General features: G+C 36.8%; 1 protein-coding gene across 4 annotated transcripts in view; it reads right to left on the bottom strand.

The window, feature by feature from the left end:
- The window catches only part of Man1a1 (mannosidase alpha class 1A member 1), a 172,488-nt gene that overhangs the window by 66,001 nt on the left and 85,440 nt on the right, over positions 1 to 21,047 (bottom strand). For all 4 annotated transcript variants that reach the window (XM_047557333.1, XM_047557334.1, XM_047557335.1 and 1 more), the window contains exon 6: positions 14,238 to 14,332. In XM_047557333.1, the coding sequence (XP_047413289.1) occupies positions 14,238 to 14,332 (95 nt within the window). The remainder of the gene's footprint in view (positions 1 to 14,237; positions 14,333 to 21,047) is intronic.

Below are 21,047 nucleotides of genomic sequence, written 5' to 3'. Positions count from 1 at the left end.
CAGATAAATGACCAGTAAATGTAATTTTAGGGAGAAAATTCAGTTTTGACTCTACATGCTGGATCTAAAATAATAAATAAAAAACAGTAAAAGCATGAGCATAGGACCACATCATTTTATATGGACCTCATGGAGACATATGCTCCATATTTCCAGTTCGTTATACCAATACCATCTCCCTCACTGGCTTAGGAATATGGAGCTCAGCTTGAGAATAGATTAGGAGCATGATGGTTTAGGAGCTGAAGACTACTAAAAGGACATTAGCACCGAGTTAGTTCTGGCTACCCACAATTTTATTATAGGGGCAAGAGAGATCCTCTTCCTCCCCTGCCTTAGTTCTTGTGTGAACTCTCTGGCTAGATTTAGGAACCAAATTAATATAAGGCTGATTAACAGGAGAAAAGCATACAAGGGCAAGTTTTATTAATTTCATATGTACAACGGGATCACATGATGGAGAAGTCCAGCACAATCACAAAGCAAGATACTTTCATAGTTTTTAAACAGAGACCAACAGATTTGTGAAGGAATGACAGGATACAAGGATCACTGAATGGGGGCAGTAAATTCTAGGGATGTCACTGATAGCTATATCAGGGGATGAAATTAGTGGAATGAGTTATTCCAAAGAGCTTATTTATTCAGATTCATTTGAGTCCCAATTGCCAGTCTATTGTGATTAAGGTTATTTTCTCACCTACACGGGAAGGACATCCCTTTTTAAAAGAATCCGCATGTAGGAAAGGACAGGCCAAATGGCTCTTGTGCAGTTACAGTTCTTTGGGTGATTTGAGCTTGAAATAATCAATATAATGGTTTGGCATGCTTTGAATGGCACATCCTTAACTTCTTCATTTTCATAGGCCATATTTGTATATATTATTTTATAGTCAAATATTGTCAATGAAACCATAAATTAAGAATAAATCCAACAAGCATCTACTTCCCAACACTGCAATGGTTTTTTTCATGTATTATTTAATTAGATTTTCAACAAAGTCATGTGAGGTCATCAGGATAGATACCATATTGCTATTGTTTTAGCTTTACTAGGAGAAGACAAACTCTGAGTCAGTTATCCTTGGTTGAAAGCTGTGCTGACAGTCTTAATAAGTGAGCTTTAACTATGGTAATATCACAGCAGAAATGTCTACACCATTTTTTTAAAAAATTTTTTTCTTTAGCTCTTTTTTTTATTATTGTAAACAAATGGGATACATGTTGTTTCTCTGTACATGGTGTAAAGGAATACCATTTGTGTAATCATAAATTTACATAGGGTAATGATGCTTGATTCATTCTGTTATTATTTCCCTTCCCCCCACCCCTCCGAACCCTCTTTTCCCTCTATATAGTCCTTCCTTCCTCCATTCTTGCCCCCCTCCCTAACCCTAACTCTAACCCTAACACTAACCCCTCCCACCCCCGATTATGTGTCATCATCCACATATCAGCGAGATCATTCGTCCTTTGGTTTTTTGAGATTGACTTATCTCACTTAGCATGATATTCTCCAGTTTCATCCATTTGCCTGCAAATGCCATAATTTTATCATTCTTTATGGTTGAGTAATAGTCCATTGTATATATATACCACAATTTCTTTATCCATTCATCAATTGAAGGACATCTAGGTTGGTTCCACAATCTGGCTATTGTGAATTGAGCAGCTATGAACATTGATGTGGCTGTATCTCTGTAGTATGCTGATTTTAAGTCCTTTGGGTATAGGCCAAGGAGTGGGATAGCTGGGTCAAATGGTGGTTCCATTCCAAGTTTTCTAAGGAATCTCCACACTGCTTTCCAGAGTGGCTGCACTAATTTGCAGTCCCATCAGCAATGTATGAGTGTACCTTTCTCCCCACATCCTCGCCAACACCTGTTGTTGCTTGTATTCTTGATAATCACCATTCTGATTGGGGTGAGATGGAATCTTAGGGTGGTTTTGATTTGCATTTCTCTTATTACTAGAGATGTTGAACATTTTTCCATATGTTTGTTGATTGCTTGTAGATCTTCTTCTGTGAAGTGTCTATTCATTTCCTTAGCCCATTTGTCGATTGGATTATTTGTATTCTTGGTGTAGAGTTTTTTGAGTTCCTTATAGATTCTGGAGATTAGTGCTCTATCTGAAGTATGACTGGCAAAGATTTTCTCCCACTCTGTAGGCTCTTTCTTCGCATTGCTGATAGTTTCCTTTGCTGAGAGAAAGCTTTTTAGTTTGAATCTATCCCAGTTATTAATTCTTGCTTTTATTTCTTGTGCTATGGGAGTCCTGTTGAGGAAGTCTGGTCCTAAGCCGACATGTTGAAGATCTGGACCTACTTTTTCTTCTATAATCTGCAGGGTCTCTGGTCTGATTCTGAGGTCCTTAATCCATTTTGAGTTTAGTTTCATGCACGGTGATAGATATGGGTTTAGTTTCATTCTGTTGCATATGGATTTCCAATTGTCCCAGCACCATTTGTTGAAGAGGCTATCTTTTCTCCATTGCATATTTTTGGCCCCTTTGTCTAGTATGAGAAAATTGTATTTATTTTAAAATTGTATTTATTTAGTTTGTGTCCGTTTCCTCTATTCTGTACCATTGATCTACCTTTCTATTTTGGTACCAATACCATGCCGTTTTTGTTACTATTGCTTTGTAGTAGAGTTGAAGATCTGGTATTGTGATAACCGCTGCTTCACTCTTTCTGCTAAGGATTGCTTTAGCTATTCTGGGTTTCTTATTCTTCCAGATGAATTTCATAATTGCTTGCTCTATTTCTGTAAGGTACGTCATTGGGATTTTAATTGGAATTGCATTGAATCTGTATAGCACTTTTGGTAGTATGGCCATTTTGACAATATTAATTCTGCCTATCCAAGAACAATGGAGATCTTTCCATCTTCTAAGGTTTTCTTGAATTTCTTTCTTTAGTGTTCTGTAGTTCTCATTGTAGAGGTCTTTCACCTCTTTTGTGAGATTGATTCCCAAGTATTTTATTTTTTTCGAGGTTATTGTGAATGGGGTAGTTTTCCTAATTATTCTTTCCAAAGATTCATCACTCATGTATAAAAATGCCTTATATTTATGTGCATTGATCTGATATCCCGCTACTTTACTGAATTCATTTATGCATTCTAAAAGTTTTCTGGTGGAATTTCCTGGTTCCTCTAAGTATATAATCATATCATCAGCAAATAGGGATAGTTTGAGTTCTTCTTTTCCAATTCGTATCCCTTTAATTTCTTTGGTCTGTCTAATTGCTCTGGCTAGAGTTTCAAGGACGATATTGAATAGAAGTGGTGAAAGAGCGCATCCCTGCCTTGTTCCAGTTTTTAGGGGGAATGCTTTCAGTTTTTCACCATTTAGAATGATATTGGCCATGGGCTTAGCGTAGATGGCCTTTATAATGTTAAGGAATGTTCCCACTATCCCTATTTTTTCTAGTGTTTTGAGCATGAAGGGGTGCTGTATTTTATCAAATGCTTTTTCTGCATTTATTGAAATAATCATGTGATTTTTGACTTTAAGTCTATTGATATGGTGAATTACATTTATTGATTTCTGGATGTTGAACCAACCTTGCATCCCTGGGATGAAACCCACTTGATCATGGTGCACTATCTTTTTAAAATGTTTTTGTATGCGATTTGCTAAAGTTTTGTTGAGAATTTTTGTGTCGAAGTTCATTAAGGATATTGGTCTGAAATTTACTTTCCTCGATGTGTCTCTGTCTCGTTTCTGTATCAGGGTAATATTGGCTTCATAGAATGAGTTTGGGAGGGTTCCCTCCTCTTCTATTTTATGGAATACTTTGAGAAGTATTGGAATGAGCTCTTCTTTAAATATTTTGTAGAACTCAGCTGAGAACCCATCTGGTCCCAGACTTTTCTTTGTTGGTAGGCTTTTGATGACTTCTTCTATTTCATTACTTGAAATTGGTCTATTTAAATTGTGTATGTCCTCCTCGTTCAGTTTAGGCAATTCATATGTCTCTAGAAACCTGTTGATGTCTTCGAAATTTTCTATTTTGTTGGAGTATAGATTTTCAAAATAGCTTCTAATTATGTTTTGTATTTCAATCGTGACTGTTGTGATATTTCCTTGTTCATTCTGCATTTTAGTGATTTGGATTTTCTCTTGTCTTCTCTTTGTTAGTGTGGCTAAAAGTTAATCAATTTTGTTTATTTTTTCGATGAACCAACTATTTATTTTGTCAATTTTTTGTATTGTTTCTTTTGTTTCAATTTCATTGATTTCAGTTCTGAGTTTAACTATTTCCTGTCTTCTACTACTTTTGTTGGTCTGTTCTTCTTTTTCTAGGGCTTTGAGCTGTAGTGTTAGGTTGTTTATTTGTTGAGTTTTACTTCTTTTATTGAATGCGCTCCATGAAATAAATTTTCCTCTAAGTACTGCTTTCATAGTGTCCCAGAGATTTTGATATGATGTTTCTTTGTTCTCGTTTACCTCTAAGAATTTTTTAATTTCCTTCCTAATATCTTCTGTTATCCATTCATCATATAATAGCATATTGTTTAATCTCCAGGTGTTGGAGTAGTTTCTGGTTTTTTTCTGTCATTTTTTTCTAATTTCAATCCATTATGATATGATAGAATACAAGGTAGTGTCTCTATCTTCTTGTATTTGCTAACATTAGCTTTGTGGCATAATATATGGTCTATTTTAGAGAAGGATCCATGTGCTGCTGAGAAGAAAGTATATTCACTCTTGGTTGGATGGTATATTCTATAAATGTCTGTTAAGTCTAAATTATTGATTGTGTTATTGAGATCTATGGTTTCTTTGTTCAATTTTTGTTTGGAAGATCTGTCCAGTGGTGAGAGAGGTGTGTTAAAATCACCTAGTATTATTGTGTTATGGTCTATTTGGTTTCTAAAATTGAGAAGGATTTGTTTGACATACATGGATGAGTCACTGTTTGGGGCATAGATGTTTATGATTGTTATATCTTCCTGATTTATGCTTCCCTCAAGCAGTATGAAATGTCCTTCTTTATCCCCTCTCACTACCTTTGGCTTGAAGTCCACATTATCTGAAATGAGGATGGATACTCCAGCTTTTTTGCTGAGCCCATGTGCATGGTATGTTTTTCCCTATCCTTTCACCTTTAGTCTATGGGTATCTCTTTCTATGAGGTGAGTCTCTTGCAGGGAACATTTTGTTGGATCTTTCTTTTTATTCCAATCTGCCAGTCTATGTCTTTTGATTGATGAATTCAGGCCATTAACATTCAGGGTTATTATTGAGATATGATTTGTATTCCCGGTCATTTGGTTCATTTTTAAAATTTATTTATTTATTTATTTTTTTGACATGACTTGGTTCCTCCTTTATTTGACAATTCCTTTAGGATAATTCCTCCCTTTGCTCATTTGCTTCTTTGTTTTTCATTTCTTCCTTGTGGAATATTTTGCTGAGAATGTTGTGTAATGCTGGCTTTCTTTTTGTAAATTCTTTTAGCTTTTGTTTATCATGGAAGGATTTTATTTCATCGTGAAATTTGAAGGTAAGTTCTGCTGGGTATACGATTCTTGGTTGACATCCTTTTTCTTTCAGAGCTTGAAAAATGTTGTTCCAGGCCCTTCTAGCTTTTAGGGTCTGGATTGAAAAATCTGCTGATATCTGTATTGGTTTCCCCCTGAATCTAATTTGTTCTTTTCTCTCACAGCCTTTAAAATTCTGTCTTTATTTTGTATGTTAGGCATTTTCATTATAATGTGCCTTGGTGTGGGTCTGTTGTAATTTTGTGTATTTGGAGTCATATAAGCCTCTTGAACTTGATTTTCCATTTCACTCTTCAGATTTGGGAAATTTTCTGATATTATTTCATTGAATAGATTGTTCATTCCTTTGGTTTGTTTCTCTAAGCCTTCCTCAATCCCAATAATTCTCAAATTTGGCCTTTTCATGATATCCCATAGTTCTTGGAGATTCTGTTCATGATATCTTACCATCTTCTCTGTTTGGTCAACTTTGTTTTCAAGGTTAAATATTTTGTCTTCAATATTTGAGGTTCTGTCTTCCAGGTGTTCTATCCTATTGGTTATGCTTTCTATGGAGTTCTTAATTTGGTTTATTGTTTCCTTCATTTCAAGGATTTTTGTTTGGTTTTTTTTCAATATCTCTAACTCTTTATTGAAATGATCTTTTGCTTCCTGTATTTGCTCTGTTAACTGTCGATTGGTGTGATCATTCAATGCCTGCATTTGCTCTTTCATCTCATCATTCAATACCTGCATTTGCTCTTTCATCTCCTCGTTTGCTTCTCTGATCATTTTAATTGTGTACATTCTGAACTCCCTTTCTGTCATTTCTTCTGCCATGCTGTCGTTGGATTTTATTGATGTAACATCTAGATTTGTTTTGGGCATTTTCTTCTCTTGTTTTCTCATATTGTTCAGGTATCAGTGGATCATTAAGATATTGCAGATTTCCTCTATTGACTTTTAATGTCCTTGAAGATTTGTAATATATCTCCTCTTAGCCTTCAGTAGCCAGCAGTCTTGGAGGAAGTTGATAATGCGGTGTTCCTCAAGTAAGCTGCCTCTCTAGGGTTGGTGACCCTCAGGTGTGGTATATTCCCTGATAGTGGGCAGAGGTGCCTCCACTTGTTGACAAATGGTCATCCAAAGGGGAACTAGGCTGTGGGCTGAGGCAAGGCCTGCTTGGGCCTGTGTCTCTGGTTTTACCGTCCTTGTGGGAAAACCTCACCCAGCAGGGAAGACTCACCCAGTGGGGAGGTCTCACTGGTCAGTTCCCCTCCTAGAGGTTCCCCTCAATCTACAACTACCGCCTGGGCTGGGCTGCCTTCTTCTGCAACGTTCCCAGGGGCCTGGACCTTCCTCCTGGGCCTGGGAGCCTCACCCTTTGCAGATGAGTCTCCTTAGGCTGCCTCTCCTCAGAGAATCTGCCTGCAGTCCTGGACCCTTCGCTCCACCCTTCGTGTCACTGTGCGGCTCTTCCACCAAGAAGCCTCCTAGGTCCTGGGATCCTGCTCTGCACCTAATCGCCTGGCTATGCGGCCCCTCCTCTGAGCAGCCACCTGGAGCCTCATATAGTCGCTCTGAGTTCCAGCGACCTGCCGCACGCCTCTTCCACTGGACAACCACCTGGTGTTCCGGTGCGGTCACCAGGAGTCCAAGCAACTCACTGCGTGCCTCCTTCTCCCGCCAACTGCCCGTATCCCTGAGCAGTCACTCCGAGTCCAAGTGACCCGCCCTGTTCCTCCTCCTCCTCCGGGCAGCCCTCTGGGTGTTCAGGAGCGGTCGCTCTGAGTCCAAGCGACCCGCCGTACGCCTCCTGCGGGCAGCCGCCCGGAGCTCTGGTGCAGCCGCTCCGAGACCAAGTGACCCACCGCGCTCCTCCTCCGGGCAGCCCCCAGGTGTTCAGGAGGGGTCGCTTTGAGTCCAAACAACTCACCACTTGCCTCCTCCTCTGAGCAGCCACCTGGAGCTCTGGTGCAGTCACTCTGAGTCCAAGTGACCCGCCGCGCTCCTCCTCCTCCTTTTCCTCCGGGCAGGCCCCGGTGTTCAGGGGCGGTCGCTCTGAGTCCAAACAGCTCCCCACGCAGCTCCTCCTCTGGCAACCACCTGTAGCTCTGGTGCAGTCACTTCGAGTCCAAGTGACCCGCTGCGTTCCTCCTCCTCCTCCGGGCAGCCCCCCGGTGTTCAGGAGTGGTTGCTCTGAGTCCAAACAGCTTGCCACGCAGCTCCTCCTCTGGGCAGCCGCCCGGAGCCCTAGTGGTTGCTCTGAGTCCAAGTGCTGTGCTGAGCGGCCTCCTCTACGATGCTTCCAGTTGTCCGAGTTCACTGCTCCAGTGGGGGGAGGGGTGTCTCACCGGGCAACTCTACTTCACAAAGTTCCCTGTGTTCCGGGACTACCGCTCCATCCGGGATGCCTCCCTAACGGGACAGACTCACCCAACTGCTTTGAGTTGGTCCCAAGTCTCTCAATATCTCCTCTTTTGAATCCTGAGTCCTGGAGCAACATGAAATGCAGCCACCCTCTAGTCTGCCATCTTGAAACCCCCCACCATTTTGTTTTTAATATAATCCTATTCAAGATTATTTACCTTTGAAAAATTGCCTCTTGTAAAGTTATTCTGTTTTTCCCTTAGCCCAACATTACAAGTATTAAAAGAAATCCCCACTTTGAGAGGCTACATATTGACTACTACGGTCAATTAGTCTAGTAAAAAGGACCAAAGAGAAAAAAAAAATCAGTCTCCCGGACCTCCTAATCAGTAATCTTTAGTTTTTCAGAACCTGGAACACGTGGTGGTCTTCAAATAACATCAAAGTATGAGCCAAGTATTTGCTAATCCCAAAGAAGAATAATGTTAAACTCACATGAAAATACCGTGTTCCTCTAAAGGCTTATAAACTGGCCCAGGAGCTGAAGGTTGCTTGTAGTCATGGGGCTACCCCACTAAGAGAAAGGAAAGCACCCTTGAATATGTGCTGCTTGGCACACAACTGTTTCACTGACTCACTTTCCTGCTTTTTTCCCCTCCCCATAAAAAAACCCTTTCTGAATCAAACACCATTGCTCTATGTAAATGTATAACACAAATGGTACGCCTCTACTTCATGTACAACCAGAGAAACAAGTTGTACCCTATTTGTTTACAATAAAAAAAAAAAAAAAGCTCTTTCATGTACTGAATTCTTTGAAATGGCCATCAGGATGAGAGTCTGGCCATCTCCCTATCAGCAAGTTTTTCCTAATAAAACCTGATTCCCTTCCCCTAACTCTGGCTTGAATACTGCTGGCAGTAGTGTGGTGAGCAAAACCAAACCTGGATGGGTAACAGTAATAATGTTCAAATGTCTGCTATGAATGACTCTGGCATGTCATTTTTTAAATGTAAAGTATGACTGATTATCATTTCCAGAAAAAGTACAAATAAAAAAAAAGGAAGTCCAATATTACAAAATGTCTAATTCAGGGAACAAAAGGACTGCAGAGGTAAAAAAAAAAAAAAAAAACCCTTCTTTAATATAAAAATCCTTCTTTAATATAAAAAAGTTCAGCTTAAGATACTTGGGAAGACTATAACCTCTCTTTTTAATTTTCTGAGTTGATAAACTTGTCTTTGAATTCTTAACAGATTTGTGAAATATATAAATAAAACATAAATTGTAAGCTGAGGCTCTGATTTTACATTCAGGCTTACACACTGGCTGAAGAACATTTTTGGGGTAATTAAGGAATCCTTTTTGCCTCTTGAATACTAAAAAAATCATTAAGTCAGTTTGATCTGCTTATGCTCAGAAAATTTATTAATTAATATTTTAATACTATTCCTATGATGTGAAAGTATGGAATTGTATTCTGTTTCATCCTAAAACATATATATTTCCTTCAAATTTGAAATCAGAAACTTTGAAAACGGTTAGCAAATTTAATAATGTAGAAATTTATTAAGTAGATATATGGAAAATACTTTAAAAATATTTAACCCATTAAACTGGCTCTTCTAGTTTGTGTCAATTAAAACCAACCTATTACAATTTAATATTTTAGCATTTTATACAACCAAGTTATTAAAATTCCAATAAGAAGGCTATCACCTTTTATTAAAATATACACACTATGTGCACTTCACATAAGAACATTTTTCACTATTAAAAATCGCGTACTGTTCTTAATAAAGCCCTGTTTCAGGTAAAGGTAAATTTGCAATTTAATTATAATAAAATGAGCTGCAATGTAACTAATGACACATTATGCATTGTCATCAGATAATTAGAATAATCAGTAAATAAAACTTCACCAAGAAGGAAATAAAAACAGGTTGGGGGATGTGCCTCATTTATCACCTTGCTGACTAATTAGAATTCGAATGGAGATTGGCCAGGTCCTGGCACATGCCTTGATGGTATGCAATAAAAGCACACACTATAGACAGTTCTTTAATATAACCGCCAGGCACGTGGCAGTTCAGAAAAACCCACAATAGAAACAAGTGATAAAACAGTACCTAGCTAAAACTAAGTCATTTATCAAGAAAGACAGAATAATTATTAGGAATGCCCACACTGTATGTCTTGTGATAGAAATGAATAATGGGAACATTAACAACATTATTTTAAATTAAGAACACACTTTAGAAAGTCCAAAATCTAATCTAAGCCTACTTTACACCTAGGCCTGAATTCTACCTAGAAATATGGAAATGGGGAAACCCTTGATTTTATAAACCACAGAGGTGATGTTTTTCTGCAGTTAGAGAAAAAAACCGCACAGGGCTTCTTGCTAATAGTAGTAACAAGATCAGACATCAATCTCTGACATTTTCACATTAGAGAAATTGAGTTACACCAAAATCTAATCTGTTAGAAAGGCAATGGTTCTCTTTTAGCAGAGACGTTACATAACCTAAGCATCTCCATTCTACAACTGCACTGGTGAAGTAGGCATATTTGCCTGATTGGCACTGTCTGTAACACCAAACCTATCAAATGACTACTTGCTATTAAATCACAATTTTAGTTAACTTAGAACTTAATATGGAAGCTCTTAAATTAAGAATTTAAGCAGAAGAGACGATTTAAATATATTTTTTTCTGAATAGATTTTTGGGACAGAGTTCCTAAGGTAGCATATAATACATTATTTAGGTTCTCTGCATATTTCAGTTTGCACAAATATGGAATTGCAATTTCTCTAATTGGTCTTTTGGCTCCAAATACATAAACCTTTCCCAATTCAAAATACTGCTTGCTTCAAATTCAACCCAGTGACCATTTATTATTGTTCACTGGCACAGGCTACCTTACATTTGTCAATTACATGTGTGAGTGTAAAATATGACATATTAAATATATATTCTACTTTATCAACTAGGCTGTGAATTCCCTGAGGGAAAGAACGTGTCTCTTATCTTTTTGAGTAAAGTGAAGAGAAAGAGAAAATCTTCCTAGTACTTAGAACAGAACTGTTATCATGCCAGGACTCAAATAAATGATTGTTTTTGACAAAGAAAAAGTAAAGACATCAATTATCTTCAGGCAAAAATCAGAATATTAGAGGAATGTGAACAGATAATGCCAGAAGTTCATATTTTGCTGAAATACAGGTATTGGTAAAAGGTAGTATTCATACTGATTTTCAAAGTTAAGTGGGAAGGGCAGAATTATGATATTATAACCAGTATATTCAGTGTCCTTCCTTGCTGAGTATATTCAGTGTCCTCTTGCTGAGTCTCAAAGCCAGTCCACAGTGAATACATTTCTAGTCGAAAAAGTATTCTCCACCCCACCCACTTGGGCATCCTTCCACAAACATTCTCTTATTTTGAGAAGATAATTAAGACAATATGATTTGGCCAGACATGTTTTCCCCCTCTCCTTTGAAACTTTTGCTAGTGACAGCCTTCAAAAGCTAGAAAAGAAGCTCACAACAGCTGTTTCCCCCATTTCTAAGCTCTTACTGTGAAAACACAGAGATTCAGAGAAAACAGAATCTATGCACACCTGAAAAGTAATATTGTAGATAAATAGGAAATGTCATTTTCTTTCCCTATAGGGAAAATCTCAATATAATTAATCAGCCTCACAGATAAAAGAAGACTGTATTATATAAATGTAGGTGATTGGGCAAAAGGATCAGAAGAATTTCAGTGGACTGTTACTATTAATCTTGCCAATGTTCAATTGTGTGAATTTGGGTAAGTCACTGCTATTTGGTAAATGGGAATAAAAGTGGATAAAACACATAATAAAAAATTAATTCAAGTTTCCAAGAAGAAACCACATCAGCTGCCAAAGGATTACCTAATTTCCTCCAGTTTAACTTGAAGACATCAGAGAATACATAAATGAAAATGAAATGGTCATTTCCTTTTTCACCATAAAAAAATTTCCTGTATTCTTTGAAATTAAACATAAGTATTTTAAGAAAATTTAACACCACAGTTCATAACTTGGTAGGCACAGGTATGAAAAACTAATGAAGGATTTAGAATTTAATAGTTAATTATTCCTTTATGTACTGAAAGAAATCTTCATAGTACACTAAAAAATAAGATTTCACTAAGGAAAAATCCACTTGACTGTTACAAATAAACACTAAGTAAAGTTATATATACTTCAACACAATCCAATTTTCTTAAGTTTATTTAACGAGATGCTAGAATTAATAAAATATCAACATCTTATAATAACCAACTCAACTTACGCAAAGAAGTAGCTCACACCCTACAGTTTTAGTAAGACTTTATCTGATTTCATTACTTTCCAGGAAGCAATAGGAATTAGTTCCACAGAATCCTACAACAGGAACCTTGGAGGATCATTACTCCAAGAATTTAAACCTGAGGTTCTCAGGTCCTATTGGGCACTTATTAACTTTTGGAAATTATGGACAAATCTGTATACTCAGGAACATGCATTTTATGAGACAAGGTATAGATTTCATTGGAATCTGAAAGTCTATGAATTTCACAAAAGAACTACTGAACGAGCCTATCTTCCAGTTTATAAATAAGACTGAAGAGTTTAAATGATTGCTCCAAAAACAAACCTCTAATAGCTGTGAAAAACCTAGGAGCAGATCTCTCAGTAACCAACTAGTTTAGTGTATTACCATGCCCATATTATTTTTCTTAGACGGAAGGCAGGGGAAAAATGATTTAACTGAGCAATGCTTTTGTTACCAGATCTTACCTTACATAAGAGAAGGATATCCTGGTCAGAATGCTATCTCTAGATACTGAGTCTGTTGATATGGAATGCAACAGAGAAAGTCTACATGAGCCAAATATAAAACACATGGGCCTCCAAATAAACAAAAATTTGTCTCCAAGTCAAGCTCAGAACATGCAAAGATTTCAAACTGATAAGAGAAAGTCTTAGGAGACCTATTAGGAAAAACAGATCCTGAGACACTATACAGCAGAGAACTATATGAGTTTAACGTGGCCTAGTGGTGCAGAGTCTCCCCATCCCTCTTCCTCAACACCACCACCTGCCCTCTAGACAGACACACACTTACAGATAGGCACAGGATGATTTCAAGGTCATAATAAATATAACATACAAATTAAAGCATGGCATTTCATGGATTTATTTATTAAAGGAAAAAGAAAATAATTGGCAATTTCATGATTAATTTCAGGAAAGAATGTCTCTAAAAATAATTAAGAAGAAATGTCCATTAATCCTGTCATACCACCGTGTTCATCTTCTTGGTGTTTCTAAACAAGAAAGCCATTTCATTTATGCGTATACATCAATGTGTTTGTGTGTGTGTGTGTATGTGTGTGTATATATATATATATATATATACATATATGTATATATATACATACACATCTAAGTACATATCACAGCTCTACCATTTACTTACTGTATGACATTAGGCTACTTAATCTCTCTGTGACTCCAGTTCCCTATGAATAAAATGGAGATAATAGTATTGACCTTACTGGGCTATTGTGAAACTTATGTGTGGTAATACATGTAAAGAACCCACCATATTTTATAATCATAATATTAGTGGCAATCACCACCATCATCATCATAATCTCAAAGAGCCCCGTGAGCCATTAATAATTCATGGAGAGGAAGGAGTTAAGAATCTTAAATGACAAGCATAAACTATTGTGAAAACTCAAACCATTTCCTGGAAGAACACTAGAAAGTTGTTTAGTTTAGGTTTCTTATTGGAGCCATATTCTCATAGACTTGGCATACCAGGTTTCCCCACCTAAAGAAGATGAGAGGTTGGATTGAACTGGGTCAATGGATCAACTTCTTTCTCTCCTAACAATGGTGTGCAGGGAAGCCTCAGGTGCTCCCAACCTCAGTTATACCAGCTCCTTGTTTGGGGGAATTTGATTTGTCCCAGTTTTTTCCCAGTAGTTAGATGCTCTTAGAAATTTGCTTTCTCTGAAGTGAAACACTTTCATGATGACTTAAAAGACAGTGGGATGCTATTGGTATTTATGGAGAGAGACAGTATCACAGATGTGATGTTTCCATGTAATAGTAAAAACCTCAGATCATGTCTGATTTGCATGATCCTGCTGGGGCTGTGCTATACATGGTGGACTCATATGAAGTTATAGATCACTGAAAAGCTCATAATTTCCAACACAAGGATAGATCCCGGTGGGGTTGGTTTGTCAGTATGATCACACAAGTTAAAATCCATCTAGTGTTTACTTTTAGTCCACAATCTCAACCATTTCCCCTTCAAATATGTTGTTGAAAATGAAGTTTTACCTTTTCATATTCAGCAATGCCCAAGGTATTCCAGAGGGAGTATGAAATGCAGGTAGCAATTTTACCCCAAGTTCCACTGCTTTCTTTCGAAAAATCTGAAAAGTTAAACAGTTAAGTAAGCTACTGTTGCAAGCAAAACAAAATGATCTATTAGGCTTAGCACTTTTCTACTTCAAACATTCCTTATCTGATAAAAAGAAGTTTCTAAAATTAATAAAATTACCTAGTAAACAAAAAATGATCCAGGGACTTTCATGCTGTGGGGTTCTTATTCCTAGTTTTGGTTGCATATTAGAATCATGTGGAGGTCTTAACACAACTGAAGTGTAGGCTCCAGTCCCAGATTTTCATTTTTATGGTCTGAGGCTCCTGGATCAGAATTTCTAAAGCATATTTAAGTGTGCATATCAGAGAAAGAAGCACCATTGTTGGAGAGTAAGTTCTCAACTGAGAGCCAGGAGATCTGTTCCTATACCCACTTCAGTATAGTTATTTACTAGGGCACAGAGAAAGGAGAAGTTTTAAAATGACATACTATCACTAGTAAGTATATGTCTCTTAGAGCATGAAGCTTTAACTTTCTGTTAAGAGTAGGTGATATGGAAAATACAAAGTTAAATTAGATAGAGATTCTAAGTGTAGTAGGGAAGATAATATATGCACATAAATATCTAGAACAGATAAAATGAGAGCTGGAGATGAAAACTTATCTTGTTTAGATGAATTCAGCAAGGCTGTGTTGTAGAGATAACATTAGATGAGAAGAGTAGGCAGCATTGAACTGGGGCCAATACTACTAAAGACTGGAGAGAGGAGTAGGAAGAGAGAGCCTCCCTGTGGGATCAGTCTAAGTACAGAGGAAGGAAAGCAGAAGCCTGCAGAATATAACAAGGAAGAGCATAGCTGGCCTGACCAAATGGGAATACTTGCAAATAAGGGTGGGCCTAATCTATAGCATGGGACAAAAATCATGGAGAGTCACAAGAATTTTATTCTGTTTAAGTGGGAAAATAACAAAAGTTTTCGAGCTGCCAATTTAATTGGACAGTATTTTGCTTTATGAAAAATGATCAAATCATAGCCATTCACACTTTGAAGTCCAAAGAAAAAGCATTACTTCATTCACTGAAGGAAGGACCACCACAGCTCTCCCTGTGATAGCTGTGTCACCAGGCAGGTGCGCTCCTTAGTGAGCCTAGTAGACTGGGAATTTATTTTTTTCTGCCTCCTCTTCAAGCAAGGGAGAAATGAGAAAGATGGGAGGAGCCCTGAAGGGCATGGAGAATGGATGAAAAGGCCTTCTCCAGGCAGTGAGGAAGCAATGATTAAAGTGGTTGTCAAAGCAGGCGTGTGGGAACTTCCATCGTAGCTCAGTGGTAGAGCACTGGCCTAGCACGTGCGAGGCACTGGGTTCAATCCTCAGCACTACATTAAATAAATAAATAAATAAATAAATAAATAAAGTATTATGTCCATTTACAACTGAAAAAAAAAAAAAAATCAGGCATGTGTGTCTGCTCCAGAGGGAAGAGTTATTGTCTACAGATCCTGCTCTAAGACCTGAGCCTCCTCACAGAGAAGGCCCAGCACTTGAATTCCCTGACTAAGGGACCAACACTGAGGTTACTATCTAGACCTTACATTTTGGAAATCTAACTCTCATTTTGTAATGAAAGTTAGGAAACAAAAGTTTTAGTCTAAAACTTTGGTTGACAATCAATGTAGATAAACTGTCATTCCTTGTGCACAAATAAAGACACACATTTATAATATATAGGAAGTGCTAAATAAAAATAGAGGTGCCATTTTCCTCACAAATTAGTATTGCTGCTCTTATCAAAGTGGACAGTTTCCTTTATCAACAACTAACAGTGTTATGGGAGGAGAGAAGAAAGAAAAAATAGATCAAAGGGTACATTCTTCCTTCCCTTTCTCTGCCTCGCCTTAGAGAATTTCAGGGTGTCTTCTGTTGTAAGGATTCATCCAATCATCGTCCAGCCATCTGTTGACTTTCTGGTTTCCACCCAACTTTTAAACTACTAATTAACTCCTTTTCAAGACACTTACATAAGATAGAAGTTAAACTCTGTAATTAAAACACCATTTTGGGTATAACCATATGGCATGAAAGTTAAGGACTCAAGGTTTGAAGGCACAATGCCTGTGTTTGAATCTCAGCTCCACTTCTTTAAACTGAGTAATCTTGGGCAAATCATTTAATCTCTCTGTGCCTAAACTTCCTCATCTACAAAATGGAGCTAATGATAGCATTTTCTTTTTAAAGGTTGTGGAAAGAAATAAATATTATATTTAAAGAACTTAGGACATCTAGAAATTATTCCAAAAGGTTATTTGTCATTTTTATGGTGATAATGATAATGGTATTTCCTCAAAAACTTTCTCTATTTACTGCCAGAAATTTTTCTTCTATGGCTTTATACGACTGCTGTTTTGGTGTGTTGATGCATTCTACCTACTCATATTATCTGTCTTTCTGTCTCTGTTAATTCCCATTCACTCCGCCCCACCACCTACTCTTAACCTTCCAGGTAAGTATTCATTCCCTAAAGCTAAGCACTCAGTTTCCTCACCAAAACATTCCAGATTCCACTTTCCACTTTTGCTCTAGTTCTGCATGTGCACGAATCGAATCACAAAATGGGTGTTTTTTTTGTCTTTTGAAATTTAACATGTCCAACAGAAAGGATCATTTAATATCCTGCACAAATGTCCCCAATTCCATCACTGTATTGTTTGTTCAGTTCCTTGGACTCAAGTCTTAGCTGAGCACTGACATTTGAGCTCAACTCAAGAGCTGGCACTGACATTTGATTTATTGCCTTTCAGTAACCAAGTATCATCATCAATTCCTCTTTGTCTTGTATGCAGCTTATTCTCTGAGATCAGCATAAGGCCATGTTCGCCAGATAACAATGGAAGAGATGAAAAGAAAAGAAGCTTCTTCTATCTAGCCTCGTATGATTCTCTCTCTAGTTTTAATTTTTATCTAATAGTGCCAATTTTCTCCTTTTTAACATACTACTTCTTGTTCAAGAAACTGCAATAATTCCCTTTGTTGTCAAAACTGCTCTACTGATCTTTCAACAACTCCTATGAACTTTCTGTTCCCTTGGAGAGTGCTCTTGAGACTTCCTGGTCTCAAGCATTCATTCCAATGCAGCCCACCTTATCATCTTTATTTACACAATCCTCTCGTTTTGAAACACCCTTGCCTGCCTTCGTTTGGTCAGTCCAAATTTGTCCATTCATCAAGGGTCAGGTCAATTTTCAACACTGGGTCAACACTGGGTCTCACATCAACAGTTGGCATCACAATGCAGGGTTTGTAAACTTCAAATACTGACCTCTAAATGTTTTCATGTGTTATTCTCTTGTGTCTCCTGATAATTTTCTTTTCTTTCTAGAAGTACAGAAAAAGACCTCAATTTCTCCCTTATTGACTATTATACATACATAGCCAATCGAGATTAAAATTTAAATCTGATACCATCACAGTGTTCCCAAGTGGTAGTTAGGAAGACACTTGTATTCTTAATGAGCAGATAGGGCGCTGTGGCCCTTTTTCATTTCAGGAGCGTTGCCCTTGCTGTTTCCTCTGGTCATACGGCTCTTTGCATGCGTGGCTCATTCTTATCTTTAAGGTTCGTTTTAAAAGAGCTCTTTTCCTTAAACTCAGGAAGTTGGCATCCTCATTTATTTCTTATCATATCAGCCTGTTCATTTCTGTATCATTATTTATCACATCTTAATTATCTTATTTGCTTACTTGTTTTACTGTCTGATGACTTGCTATCAGAAAGATGAGGACATAGACTTTGCCTTGTTCGTTGCTATAAATGTACCCAGTATTCAGTAAAACAGTATCTGGTACTCCATAAATGTTCATTTAACAAATGAATGAATACATCGAAGATTGATTAATATGCTTGGGGCAGCGTTCCGAGAAACGATTGGTCTTATAGTGTTTGCAAAGTGCTCCATCCTATTCCACTAGCTGCTGTTGTCTGCAAATAATTATTTCAAGAATTCTGGAATCTCAACATTGGGCATCATTAGGGGACAATTACAAAATAATTTTGGATACAAATTTAATTATTCCATTGATGCTTTAAGTAAAATCATAGATGAACCTCTATCGGTTTCAATTCTCAATGTTTGATTTGTTATCTCCTCCTGAGATTTGAAGAGAGGTTAGCTGGAGGAGCAATCTGGATTCCAAAAGAGAATGTCTTTTACCTAAAATGATGTGTGTGTGATAAAACTTACTTGTAGAATTAACGTTAAAAGAATGAAGGAGACAAGTCACAAATCATTCTAAAGGGCAATTAAGTTTTAACTAGCACACCTTGGATAATGTGCTGAAAAGCAAATTATTATAAAAAGCACACTAAATGGCACTTCAGTGTTCCTTCTAAGGGGGCTGGGCATGATGGAGATGACAGAGGGACCGAACTAAGGACCTTGATCTCAGGTCTGAATCTACTTCTGCTTCTATGAAAGGCTTGGTGGAAGCTTAACTTTTCTGGTTCTGAGTTTCCCTAGTACAATGAGAAAGCAGGACTGGTCATTTCTACTTTCAATTTATCACTGGAAAAACTAGCACACAGGAGTCACAATACTAACTAAAGTGTATCTGGGGGAAAAAAGCACAATTAATAATATTTTTGAAAAGTTAAATATTAATTTACCACCCAATTCATAGTCCATTTTGGTCTTCAAAGTTTGTTGGTACCTTCATTTGGTGGAGAGGATTTTATGTTAGGAGGGCAAGATGAAAAATGACAGTTCATAAATGTGATTCCTGCTTATAACAGAAGACATTTTCTTTCTTTTTAACAAAGGACTATTAAAAGAAAATGGGACTTCTGTACAATTAGTAATCAGTATGAGATGGACAGATATCTTATGATCCAACAAGAATCTCCAAGAATATTTTGCATTATGGAGATTCTGATTACACTGATAGCAAAAGTCAAAACTAATATAATTTGCTGAAAGAAGGATGGTAAAATATGATGAAATAGCTTCTAAAATAATCTTTCAAGCATGAACTAACAAATAGCTTTAAATAGGAACTTTTATGACCAAAAGTTAGGAATTTCAAAATAACCACATCAACATTGTGTCTTTTCATTACATTTAAGTACCATCATCACAATCTTACTGCTGTTTTTGTCTAATATTTTAAAAACTTCAACATTTAAAAAGGGGGTTTACAATCAGAAATGTTCAAATAGAAACATTTATCTTCTTACTTTACCCTTACAGATAGGATTGGACAAGGCTGTAAATAAGATGTATGGCTTTCTTTGTCTTTCTAGTTTACAGTTCCCTGAAGAACACTGTACAAGAATAATATACATGCCAGAGTAAAGAGTAAAGAAAGAAGAAATGAATAAGAACAGATGGCTATGAAAAGAGACATTTTCAGTTCAGACATGCTCCAGTTTGAAATGCACAATCAATACCAGAGCCGTTTTTCAAATGCTCATGTTGAAAATTTCACTGTTAAAAGACCAAACACTAATTCCCCATTAATATAAGCTGAGTTTACTATTACTAATTTTTATACATGAAGTTTTCAGCACAAGATGTCACAGATACGATCAATATCTTTGGCTGAAAATAACTAAAATAAATGAAATATCATTCACTGAGGGCCAAATTCAGTCAATCAACTAATACATATTAAGCTTCTTTGGCTTTAAATTTAGGGGGGAACTTTGAAAGGTTTAAATATCAGAATAAAGATAATGTAAAAACAATTAATGCAATAGAAGCATAAATGGGATATCAAAAGTCATCTAGTTCCATAATCTTGGTATACAGATAAAGAAACTAAAGTTCAGACTCTATTCTCCTAGTTAAATGTTTAATGATTCACGGACAGGTACAGTCAAGTGAATAGCAAAAGCTTCCTGCCATCTCTGATTCACAAAGTTCTTTGATCCAGACTAACTCTCCCTTGTGGGTCATTTCTATATGTGTGTGTGCCCCCATCTTTCTTTCATTGACTTTTTCTGATTTTCCCATTTTTTCTTTTAATTTCTAATTGATATCTAAAACTGAAGTTTTTGTAATTAAAAGAATTATTTGTTCTATTTGCTAAATTGCATTATGAACTTCATTTAAAAATTACACATTTAATTAGATGACTGCTTTTGTAAATTGTTTTATTTTTCTTCCCTGTAATTCTATACAATTCAATTAGCCCTCAAGCAAGTAGATGGAAAGAGTATTGCTTATTTTCCTGAAAAATTAAAGCACCAAACTCTCCAAATTGTTTACTCAAAATAACTTGCCATAACGATGGGTCACAAAAAAAAGTAGAATCAATGAATGTTCCTTAAACTTAACTGTCTTAATGTATGAAAGCACAAAGCTTAATGAAGGAAGAAACTCTGCAATATAATTTAAAAATCTAAATGTACTATGTTCTAGTAAGTAGGCATTTTAGATCTATCTACTTTTTAAAGAATTTATTCTCATGCAAAACTTACCACCTGGTGAAACTTTAAAAGAAGGTTGCTTTTATATGATCTCACTGTCAAAATGAATATATGCTGATAAATAAATGAAAAAAATGCATCCTGATATTGAATTTTTCCACAGAAAGGACTGTGGTTTCATTCCCTTGCACCCAAGTGGGGAGAATTTTATTACAGGTATGAGAGAAAGTTCAAAAATCGGGAGAAATACTCAGGAGAATTTCAGGTTATTCTTTAGGGAAGGCACATGACCACTACCCATTTGGGCAGCGATCACTGTCACTTCCTCCTAGACCGGGTA

The sequence above is a fragment of the Sciurus carolinensis genome, chromosome 7 (genome assembly GCF_902686445.1).
Source record: "Sciurus carolinensis chromosome 7, mSciCar1.2, whole genome shotgun sequence".
NCBI lineage: Eukaryota > Metazoa > Chordata > Mammalia > Rodentia > Sciuridae > Sciurus > Sciurus carolinensis.
The sequence above is the reverse complement of the archived record's forward strand: the minus strand, read 5'-3'. Positions and strand labels throughout refer to the sequence as shown.